Source organism: Carcharhinus amblyrhynchos, chromosome 21, assembly GCF_965287045.1.
Source record: "Carcharhinus amblyrhynchos chromosome 21, sCarAmb.v2.hapA, whole genome shotgun sequence".
NCBI lineage: Eukaryota > Metazoa > Chordata > Chondrichthyes > Carcharhiniformes > Carcharhinidae > Carcharhinus > Carcharhinus amblyrhynchos.
In genome coordinates, this window is record NC_137344.1 from 18,170,154 (window position 1) to 18,182,657 (window position 12,504).

A 12,504-nucleotide genomic window follows, 5' to 3' on the forward strand; every position below is an offset into this window, starting at 1 on the left:
ATCTTTTTTTCTGATGGAAGAAGTTGAAAGAGAGACTGTCGAGTGATGGATTACATTTTAAAATAGCCTTGAACAGCATTCCACAAAGATTTTGTATCAATGTTTACCAGAAAATAGTTTTAAAATTTATAAACTGTCACCTTCTTTTGTCAGGGTGATTTCTTATTCTGTATCGAAACATTTCATCTGAAACACCTTCCAGTGGTTCTGGTCTGCCAGAAGTGGCTTCTCTGTTCCCTGAATGTGAGGGTTGCTGCTGTCCCGTACACCAGTGAAGAAGTGGTACAACCATCACTAGTTCCAGAACATCTTGTCGAATACATAAATTAATCACTCCTTTACATATGCTGGAAAGAAACAGTTATGGCGTTAATATCAGGCCAAACCCACTGAAGGAGCAATCAGTTTCTTGAGACGTATGATCAACTGAGCCAGTTAATAAAATCCACCGTGTTACCAACACACAGAGCTCAAAAGACCCAACCTAAAGTGTCAAAAATAAACACTGGTTACATATGCAGATACTGGACACAAGCCTATAAAAGAGTGAATACTGTCACTGGAATTTTACCGTCTCACCCACTATGGGAATCATAGCAGATGTGGGGCGGACAACAGGAAGGTCCATTAACCTTAGGCAGGATTTTACAGTTTCAGGACAAGCAAGGCTATAGAATCCTGCCTAATGACACTTTAATACCAGTTATCAGTATTTCAGTATTAAAGATTCATCTTCTGGTTCTGTCCTTATTTTCTGAACTTGAACCCTTTCTGTCAGCACAATGACGGAGAAATAATAAAAGGCTGGTAGAAATGTTGGGAGTCGGAAGACATACTCTTCTCTGGTTCTGGCACTGTTCCAATTTCAGGGACAAAGTTATCTGTAGAACAAGGGCAGGTGCCCACAGCATTCGCAATGCTACTGGAGTATCCAATACACAGAGCCAGGGTGCTTTCAGTGCAGCAAGATGCCACTCCATTGGGGATTGAGAGAGTATTGGCTCATCTAGTCTAATTGTTTAAAGGCAAATATTGAAAGTACAAGATCCATAATTTATATGCTCCTCCCCTAACACAAATCCAATACTGTGCAAGTATGAATGCTTTATGTTGCCATACTTACTGTTGACCATATCCTGGGCAGAGCTAAGAGTCCAGTGATAAAATATCTTGGCATCATTCTTCAGGTATATTGGCCAGCTGACGATATCTAGACAGGGTTGCTTGAATAACCTCAGCCAGTACAGTAATTGAACCCGCGTTGTTGGCATCACTCTGCGTCACTAAGCAGCCATTCAGCCAACTGAGCTGAGCAGAGCCGACATGCGACACACTGCTTTGCTCTCCCTCGTCTACTCAACATCAGAGCCCTGTTGCTCAGCCTGGCTCAGAGGCTGCCACATAAACAGTGATGTCTACCTTCAGGAAGTCATGAGGATTATTTCTGGGACATTGCGGTCAACGCAGCTGGAGTGGCTTCCCTATGCTAACAGACAGTGCACTCCTAATGTCCACAGGAAAGACATCCTCCTCAAAGAATACCATATGCAGGTGGCTAATGAAGAACTCCATTGTTACAGAACATTAAAAAAAACACATGCTGGTCCCTGTTGGAACACACTCTGCATCCTGCAAACAGATGACAGCCCATGGCACACCTCCAAACTGTTAAACAAGCTAAGTGGTGAAGTCCAACCCTCACAGAAAATCTGAACAACCCTCAACTGCTTAAGGGCCAGGGGTGATGTGGTCACCACTTCACAAGTGGAACACGTAGACCAATTCAAATTGCAGCTGTAGATCATTTAAGTCAGATCATCGCCCAGGTACTGAACTTCTGCCCTGATGGCTCCATTCCTAGTGGGATCACAACCAGACTGTGCCAGCTGAAGCTGATGGATTGTTAACTGCAACATCAAAATGTAACTACTTTCCCAACAATACAAAAAAATCTTTAAAACTGTAAATTCTGTCATTAAATCACTGATGTGGATGTGCCGACGTTGGACTGGGGTAAACACAGTAAAAAGTCTGACAACACCAGGTTTTAGTCCAACCAATTTATTTGATAGTAAACGCACAAGCTTTCGAGGTTTCCCTCTTCGTCAGGTGAATGGAGAGTTCTGGCCTCAGACAGAACATATAAAGCACAGACAGTTTAGAGATTACTGATTAGAATGTGAATCTTTACACCTAACCTGCTGTTCAAGTCCTAAAGTGGCCGACTTTAGGACTTGAACAGCAGGTTAGGTGTAAAGATTCGCATTCTAATCAGTAATCTCTAAACTGTCTGCGCTTTATATGCTCTGTCTGAGGCCAGAACTCTCCATTCACCTGACGAAGAGGGAAACCTCGAAAGGTTGTGCGTTTACTATCAAATAAATCGGTTGGACTAAAACCTGGTGTTGTCAGACATTTTACTGTATTAAATCACTGTACATTATTTCTCAGATCAATTGTAAACCAACACATACAGCACAAACAGGCCAGAATGCTAATCATCTGACTCAATTGTACTTGATCCATGACATCAAAGATGGAAAATTCAATCCCATGGAATGCACTACAATGAGGTTACTGTGAAAGTCCCCCTTTTCGTTATCGTCCACCGTGCATCAGAAAACAGTGGCATAAATAGACTTAGGGTGGGATTTCCAGTCCCCCACCCTCCCACAGCATGTTTTCTGGCAGTGTAGGAGACTCGACATTGGCCGCCCGGGGAATCTTTCAGTCACTGTGGGTTCTATCCGCCTGTCCCACCACCGGGGAACTCACCACAGGTGGTTGTCTTTGGCAAGTCCAAAAGATCCCATCAATACGAAGGACAGGATTGTCAATAAATTCCAGTTAGTTCTCACAGAGTGTCAATGTGAGAGAAAATGAGTTAAAACAAGAGCAAAGCAATCTACAAAGGTAAAAAATCTGAATTGAACCTACTACTCAGGCGTTGGGAGAACTACTGCAATTTCTTGCAGCTCTTGGAGAACCTCTTTTGTACGTTCCTGAGGCAGTTGTAACATCTGGCAGATAGTTCCCAAGTCACTTGCATCTAACATCAAAGAGCAATGGTTCCGGACAATAAAAGCCACCATTCCAGCTACAAATTGATTTTTGACAATTCTTTTGGATTTTGGTCCTTTCTTAGATTCTGGCTGAGCGTAAGGCTGAAGAAATTTCTTCACCTGCTCAACTATCAGTTCTTTAACCTGCAATAGAAAAGAAAAAAATAATCATTAGGAACAAGTGAATTTGCTTTGAAAAAGATTTTACTTGGAGACAGAACATTTGTAGCTTCACTGAGGAACCCAACTTCAAATTAGACTTTCAAGTTCACACTCGCTTTAGTTTTACTAAACTGAACTCACCATTCCATGGGATTGAATTTTAGGCTAAAAAATAAATAGCCTTATCGAGTCAGTGCAAGCTTGATGGGCCAAATGGCTTCTTTCTGCACTGCAGACATGATATCTATGACATCTATAATATCGTCTTCATTTTTTAAAAAAATCATTACTGCAGAGTAATCCAGGTGACCTGGGTGTACGTTTGTTTCGTCCCATCTCAGCGGGGACCCTAGTTAAAACCTTTTGTTTCCCATAGCTCATGATTCTATTTTGATTACCAGCAGTAGTTAATTCACAATATTGTTTTTGCCACCATATTTCTTCTGGATGCCAAATATGCGTTTCCATTTCGTTTTCTTGTGCTATATGAGAATCAGTGTCAGTAGAAGCGGCTCAGGTCCATCAAATCCTGCATCTCTTACGAGAGTATCTGGCAGCCTTGCTCTTTTGAGTAGGCTTCTCAGGAATTAGGCTGAGGCCTTGCACACTTCGCTATGCAGTTGAATTTCAGCTGGCCCCTGATCAACAAATTGGTAGATCATGAAAAGCTCAAGAGCATGCTTCCTGTCACATGATCCCTTCTGTTTGTATCTGGAATGTACCTTGGATACCATATTGGAGCCAGGATGGTGGTTGGTGGGAATGATGGTTTTTCCTCGAGGAAGGTTGATAGTTGGGCAACATTTGCTGCTAGGGAAGACACTCCATGGGCCAAAAACTGCCCAATCAGGAAGGTTCCCCACCCCCAAAACGATCCCCCTCTCCGTTGCTGGTAAAATGCCAGTCACTGCAGGAAGAGACTCTTAAAGCTATTAAGTGTTCCCTTTAATTGGATACCCAATGGTCTCAATTGGGTGGAAGGGTTTGCCTGCATTTTCACCATCACTGGTATTTTATCAGCGACAGCAGGAAGGCAGCACCCTCACGGTCTCCTTCTGCACAGTAGGGATTTTATGATTCTGATATTTAAGAAGAAAGTCAATCCATACAAAATGAATCAATTAGACACCCTTGTTTAAGGTTGACTTATTCCTTGATCAAACCGACAAGCTGCGAAACTTGCAAAATAGTTTGTTTTTAAACAGCTCAATTCGGGCAGCATGGTGGCACAGTGGTTAGTACTGCTGCTTCACAGGCCAGGGACCCACGTTTGTGTGGTGTCTGCACATTCTCTCCGAGTGCTCCGGTTTCCTCCCACAGCCTGAAAGACATGCTGATTAGGTGCACTGGCCATGCTAAATCCTCCCTCAGTGTATCTGACCAGGCATCGGAGTATGGTGACTGGAGGATTTTCACAGTAACTGCATTGCAGTGTTAATATAAGCCTACTTGTGACCTTATTAATAAACTTTGAACTAAAGTCAGAGATCAAGACTCCATTCTTCTCATACTTATTATAAATATTTACCTGCTCTTCACCAAAAGAGTTTTGTCCTGGCCAAAAGCAACGCTCATATTCAAAACCCATGCTGTTGCTGTGCTGAAGTTGGCTCAGTTGTAGCTTAAATTTCTCAAATGTTTCTTTATTCAGAGAATCAGGAAGATCAAAGATGGTGTCCAGCATCAATCTTGTTCCTGTACTTTTTAACTGAAAATTCCGTTGGTCTGCATTTGGTCCAAACATTGAAAAATTTCTCATTATGCCAAAAATTCTTGATGTTTCTGGAAAATTCATGATGCCATCAAACTGGTGCCATTCTAAAAATAAAAATGAATTGAAAACATAATGAAACAAGGTGGTTAAGGAAATCATGTCTCTGCGATGGCACATTAATTAGGAATGTGTTAAAATATGAATGTCCCCAACTTCATGGAAAATGTATGTGTATTTCAGGTAGAATTAATTAATCATTTTCACAAGCAAAATAATTCTGAAAAATTCATGAATGGATATGTGATGCTAAATTCATTCCAAGCAATGCATTTATTCAAATCAGTCAATATTTTTGCTGACTAATAACATTATCATCAAATGTGGCTTCAAGAAACTGGGAAGTTGAATTAATTCAGACATTGAAACACAGCCAGGAAAGTGTCCTTAACTTAAAGGCATCACAGTAACTTGTCCACTAACCCAGACAGATACATCACATCATTTCAGTACAGAGGCTGGTGCACAAACTCAATGTTGATAAAGTACCACTGTGGTGCTACGTCCACAGGTGTCAACGAATGAAACTAAGCACACCCATCCAACACCACAGAGAAATGTCAATAGAGTGGTAACATCTGATAAAATGTCTTCATAGGTTTCATCCATTTCTGATGTAAGATTGAGAATAGGATTCGTGCATTTTCTTTTTGGTTGAATTTATTAGAAGTCATGAAAGCTATCTGCAAGGTGAAGATTAGGAAGACGATAGTGTATAAAACAGTGTGACCAATGCAGATGGCAGGCAGGACAAGCGTAACTAACCATTTCATCACAGAAACCATGGTAGTCAAGACTAACCCTTTCCTCAAGTACCACCCAAACACATTCACTTCCAGCAGATGTAGCTGGATAGTGAGCAGAAGGTCATGTCCTGGACAATTTTTCCCTTCCATAAACAAGGGTCACTGAACCTAATTGGAGCATCCCTTCACTTCCCTGCCTATGTTCAGTCAATTCCGCACAGGCCAGGTACCAAACCCTGAGAACATCCTTGTTTTGCACAGCTGAGCTACTTAATAGGTCAGTTTGATGACGCTTTGGGAGAAAGGAAACTCTTTAAATGTCCCACATACAGCATTCTCTTGAACATATCGAGGACGTGCAGTTCTCAGATAACAAATTTCAGGCCTATATCCAGCTGTCTATCATTTATTTAATACAATCACACATCTGTCATGCTTAGTCTATAAATAAATACTCATTTTTCATTTCATGAAAATATATAGAGCTTTTCACATTGCCTTGAGGTACTTGCCTGTTTCTCAGACATACAAAAGTGGCAATACAGATTATATCTAATTTTTTACCGTTTCCGCTTAGGTTTTCCGGTATTTTTAAGAACCGTGCAGCAACTTCTCCAATCAATCCTTTTTTATTCTCTACAGCATAGCAATATTGCATGGGGTGTCCCTTGATCTCAGGTCTTACACACCAGCGCTTTTGCACAAGTAATCCATTTTTGCCAAGGCCCCTATAAGGCAATAACAGAAGAAAATGGAAAGGACAAAATGTTAAAGAACACATTGGCCAAAATTTTCCAGCCCTTTCTGCCAATAAGATCATCTGGTCCCACCGATGGCGACCTCCAAGGTGTGTTTATCAACCGCAGAGATGTGTGCCACAGAAAAACCCACCCAGCATGTGATATTTGTCCTGGCTGACACATCAATAATTCTGACCTTTTTATACATACCAGAATAACAGCAGCAGTTAGAATCACAGAATCTCTACAGTACAGAAAGAGGCCATTTGGCCCAACGAATCTGTACCGACCATAATCCCACAAGATCCTATTCCCATAACCCCACACATTTACCCTGCTCTTTCCTCTGATACTAGGGTCAATATAGTATGGCCAATCAACCTAACCCGCACATCTTTTAAACTGTGGGAGGAAACCGGACCACCCGGAGGAAACCCATGCAGATATGGGGAGTATGTGGCCTGAGGCTAGAATTGAACCTGGGTCCCTGGCACTGTGAGGCAGCAGTGCTAACCACTGTGGCACTGTACTGTCCTCTTTGGAGATGAGGGTGGAGAGGTGAGAGAGAAGGATTTAAGAGGATGGTTTGTATTGGGAAAAGAAGCAAGGGCTGATTTTCGCATTCCAGAATGATTCAAAAGAGTGAGCAGTTTTGGCAGAGCAGACCAAGACCCAAAAGTGCTTTATGTAGCGCAAGCAGATCAGGCAATGAGTGACAATGAACTAATTGTCCATCGAAGACATGGAAGTCTAAGTTCCTTGAACTTAAAGGAACAGATATCAAAGCCATACCAGGATGAAGACCAGGTGAGAGAGAGAGAAATGGTTGTTGTGAGGACAAGGCTGTAAAAGGTGTAATGTATGTGTGGTTGAGCTCATCTTCAGAAATGTTGCAGTGAATGAAGGACTAAAGGCTAGAGAGTTGGAAATTTCCAAGTTCTGTTCTAAGTAGGACAGAGTCTTTTTCAAATATAGGGGCAGAAGGGAATGTTGGGAGGGGGAAGTGGTGTGAACAGTGTGCGACAAAAGAAGTGATCAATGATGGCATTATCTATGTTTGACATGATGACAGCACTGAGGCCATATGTGATAGCAAAGCTGAGGAGGTAGCTGTCAATATGTTGAGATTTAGGGAAGGCAGGAGAAAAGTGAACTTAGAAAAGAGAGAACATGATGAACTGAGATGGAGGTTTAAATTACCAAGATGAAAAGTCAGAAAATATTGGAAATATGCAGCAGGTAACACAGATCCTGCAGAGAAAAAAAGTTAAAGGGAGGGATTTCCACACACTCCCCTCATTCCAGCAGCGTCAATCTTGGATTGGGAGGCTGCCCGCCATGATATGTATTCAGTGGAAATCCCATTGACAGCAGCATGATTTTCTTGTCTCACCATTATCAATGGGATTTCCACTGAATCCCCCGCTGGAAAACCTGTGGCGGGAGTTCGCCATTGGCAGGGCCAGAAGATCTTGGTGGCAATCACCTCTAATGTTTCTGATCAATAACTCTCAAGATATTGGAAGAAGATTCATTTAGAGGGGTTGTATCGAGACCTCCTAGCTATATTTCCATCAAGGTCATGATGCTGATGCTGAGAGGGGTGAGTGTAATGAGGAGATTGGCAAGGTTTTACTCAGCATGTGCGCAGTGTGGGAAGGTTGGTGAGTGGGTAAGGTGGGGTAGTTAGGGTTGTTGCACATAATGGGGCAGTGACGATTACCTCCGAGAGAGAGAGACAGGAACTATGGGCTTATCTGAGAGTCAAGCGTGGGATGGTGTCAGAAAAACAGGAAAGTTGAAATTTGGAAGGGCAGAGTACCTGAGAGGAGAGATGGGTAATAGTGAAAGAACAAAGGAGAGAGGGAAAGGGAAAAATAGAAGTGACAGGATTTGGTCTGGAGCAGCATCCAAAATGCGCAGAGTGGACTAATTCAGCCAAACTCCAATTTGCCATCACTAACACCCTTTATTGTGCACCAAAGAAAGGGGCCATGACCGTGGCTTACACTCAAGTAGTCTTCACCTTGGGGCCCACAACTCTGGACCAGGAAGAATAACAGGAAAAACACCCGCTGACTGTTTCCCATTCGGCAAATCTCTGCTTGCTCCATAAGGCAGCTCATACTCCATGAAGCCCATGGGATGATCTATTAATGATCCCCTCACGGCCATCTTAGCACAGAGGGAAACTCGAGTTACATGGGTGGAAAGGGTAAAAATGGAAATGTCCTTGTAATAATCAGAGACTGGTACGGAGACAAAACAATCCAGAAGGTCCCTAAAGATTGGAGCAGCAGAAGTACTGCCTGAGATATTTCCATGGAAATGAAGAGCTTTGTGTGCAGAATCGATTGCTGGGTAGGAAAATCAACCTCAGTCTCTACTATTAATCTAAGCAAGTCCAAGACCCTAAAAGCATAGTGGCAGCACTTAACTCTGTTCTTAGTTTGAGCTGAACAGATTGAAGAGAAACTCTGTAATTTAAAGCCTGCTGATATATTTGGAAGCATTCCGGGATTGATCTATTTACTGAATGCTTTGAGCTCCAGAATCCATACAGAATAAGGGTAAAAAATTGCAACAGTGCCAAAGCGATGGGTACACACACATTCAATTAAATACAATTCCTTTTGATCTGTGGGGAAAGAATCATCTCACATCTAAATTGACATAACATTGATGGCCTGTGTTCTTGAACAGATTAGATATAGCAGTACTGCAACTTAAGTACCAATAAATTAAAATGTTATTGCTGGTTGGATGTGTCTGAGAGATGGTGGCGTAGTGGTATTGTCACTGGACTGGAAATCCAGAGTTGCAGGTTAATGCTCTGGGGACACGGCAGATGATGGAATCAAAACCTGGAATTAAAAGTCTAATGATGAGCAGGTAGCAATGGTTGTTAAAAAAAAACATTAATATCCCTTTAGAGAAAGAAGTCTGTCATTCTTACCTGTTCTCACCCAATGTGACTCAAGAATGTGGTTCACCCTTAAATGGCCCAGTGAATCACACAGTTGTATTAAACCACCATAACGTCAATAAGGAATAAAACTGGATGGACCATCTGGCATTGATCTAGGCACCAGAAATGGCAATGGCAAGCTTAGCCCTGACAACCCTGCAAAGTCCTCTTTACTAACATCTGGGGGCGTTTCCCAAAATTGGGAAAGTTATCTCACAGGCTACTTAAGCAACAACCTGACAGTTACTCTCACAGAATCGTACCTTACAGTGAATGCCCCAAACAAACCCAATCCTGCAGAAAGGTGGCTCATGGCATGGTGGCATACAGATTGTGAGGGAATTGACGTGGGAGTTCTCAACAGCAAATCAAGATCCTAAGCAAGGATACGTCTTGCTGATTCCATGTATGGCATCCCCCTGAGCTTATGAACACCACTTGGAGGAAGCACTGAGGGTGACAAGGGTGCAGAATGTGTTCCAGGTGGACACATTCAATGTCCACCACAAAAGCGTGACTTGCTAGCACCAGTAGAGACCAAAGCGGCTGGGTCCTAAAGGACATAGCCGCTAGTCTAGATCTGCGGCAGGTGATGAAGGAACCAACAAAAGGGAAAAACACCCTTGACCTCATCCTTACAAATCCGCCTGCTGAAGATATATCTGTCTGCAACAATATTGATAGGAATGACCACCACAATGTCTTTGTGGAGACAAAGCCTCATCTTTACATTGAGGATCTCCCACCATTTTGTGGTGTGTCACTACCACTGTGCTAAACAGGATAAACTTTGAACAGATTTAGTAACTCAAGACTGGGAAACCATGGGGCATCAGCAGCAGCAGAACTGCACCCAACCACAATCTGTAAATTCATGGTGCGGCTAATCCCCCAGCCACGCATTACTATCAAACCACAAAACAATGAAGACTGAAGGAGGGTATGCCAGTTAGTAACACCTGAAATACTTAAAAAATGAGGTATCAACTTGATGAAGCTACATCACAAGACCACTTGTGTGCCAAGTATTGTAAGCACCAAGTGATAGACAGAGCCAAGCAATTTCACAAGCAACAGATCAAATTTAAGCTGTATTGTCCTGCCACACTCAATCGTGCATTGTGGTGGATAGCTAAACAACTCGCTGGAGGAGGAGGCTGCAAAAATTTCCCAGTCTTCAATAATGGAAGAGCCCAGCAGATCAGAGTAAAAAATAAACCTGAAGCATTTGGAACAACCTTTGGCCGGAAGTGCCGAGTGGATGATCCATCTTGGCCCCCTCCAAAGGTCCCCTGCATCATCGATGTCAGTTTTCGGCCACTTCGATTCACTCCATGTGATATCAAGAAATATCTGAAGGCACTAGACACTACAAAGACTATATGTCCCAACAATATTCCAGAAAAAGTCCTGAAGAGTTGTGCTCCAGAACTTGCCTCACCCTAACCAAGCTGTTCCAGTGTAGCTATAACATTGGCATCAACCTGGCAATGTGGAAAATTGTCCCGATATGTCTTGCACACAAGAAACAGGACAAATCCAACCCGGCCAATTAGTGCCTCATCGGTCTACTCTTGATTGTCAGTGAAGTGATGGAAGGGGTCATCAAGCAGCTTTTGCTTAGCGATAACAGCCTCACTAACACTCAGTTTGGGTTCCGCAGGTGTCACTCGGCTCCTGATCTCATTATAGCCTTGGTTCAAACGTGGACAAAAGTCCTGACTGTCAGAGGTGAGGTGAGAGTGACTGCCTTTGAAATCAATGCAGCATTTAACCAAGTGTGGCAGCAAGGATCCCTAGTAAAACTGGAGTCAATGAGAATCAAGGGAAAAACTCCCTACTGGTTGGAGTCACACCTGGCACAAAGGAAAATGGTTGTGGTTATTGGAGATCAATCATCTCAGTTCCAGGACATCACTGCAGAATTCCTCAGGGTAGTGGCCTAGGCCCAACCACCTTCAACTATGACCTTCCTTTGATCCGAAAGTCAGAAGTGGGGATGTTTGCTGATGACTGCACAATGTTCAGCATCATTTGCAACTCCTCACTTACTGAGGCAGCCCATGTCCAAATGCATCAAGACCTGGACAATATCCAGACTTGGGTTGACAAATAGCAAATAATACTGTGCATCACAAGTGCCAGGCGATGACCATCTCTAACAAGAGAGAATCTAACCATCACCCTGTGATATTCAACAGCATTATCATCGCTGAATACCCCTGTATCAACATCCTGAGGATTGTTATTGACCAGAAACATAACTGGAATAGCTATATAAATACAGTGGCTACAAGAACAAACCAGAGGCCAGGAATCCTACAGCAAGGAACTCATCTCCTGACTTCCCAAAGCCTGTCCACCATCTACAGGACACAGAGGTGTGATGGAATACTCTCCACTTGCCTGGCTGAATGCAGCTCCAATAACAGTCCAGAAGTCTGACATTATCCAGGACAAAACAACCTGCTTGATTGGCACCCCATCCACAAACATTCACTCCCTCCACCACCGACATACAGTGGCAGCAGCGTGCAGCATCTACAAGACGCACTGCAGGAATTCACAAAGGCTCCTTAGACTGCACCTTCCAAACTCACGACCATTACCATCTAGAAAGTCAAGGGCAGCAGACACACGGGAACACCAACACCTGGAAGTTCAAGTGACTCACTATCCTGACTTGGAACTATATTGCCGTTTATTCACTATTGCTGGGCAAAATCTTGGAACTCCTTCCCTAACAGCACTGTGGGTTTACCTACATCTCAGGGACTGCAACGGTTCAAGAAAGCAATTCACCACCACCTTCTCAAGGGTAACTAGAACATAGAACATAGAACACTACAGCACAAACAGGCCCTTCGGCCCACAAGTTGCACCGATCACATCTATACCTACCAAGCCATAGAACTATCTGTAACTTCCAATGCCATTAGATCCCATATACTCATCCAGAAGTCTTTTAAAAGACCCCAGCGAGTTCGCCTCTACCACCACCGACGGCAGCCGATTCCACTCATTCACCACCCTCTGAGTGAAATACTTATCCCTA

General features: G+C 43.0%; 1 protein-coding gene across 1 annotated transcript in view; it reads right to left on the reverse strand.

Moving 5' to 3' along the window:
- The window catches only part of LOC145356666 (E3 ubiquitin-protein ligase rnf213-alpha-like), a 164,179-nt gene that overhangs the window by 121,433 nt on the left and 30,242 nt on the right, over positions 1-12,504 (reverse strand). Inside the window, exons 11-14 of the mRNA XM_080209532.1 lie at positions 6,306-6,469; positions 4,753-5,042; positions 2,938-3,206; positions 141-347 (exon numbers count right to left, since the gene is read on the reverse strand). Of these exons, the coding sequence (XP_080065658.1) occupies positions 141-347; positions 2,938-3,206; positions 4,753-5,042; positions 6,306-6,469 (930 nt within the window). The remainder of the gene's footprint in view (positions 1-140; positions 348-2,937; positions 3,207-4,752; positions 5,043-6,305; positions 6,470-12,504) is intronic.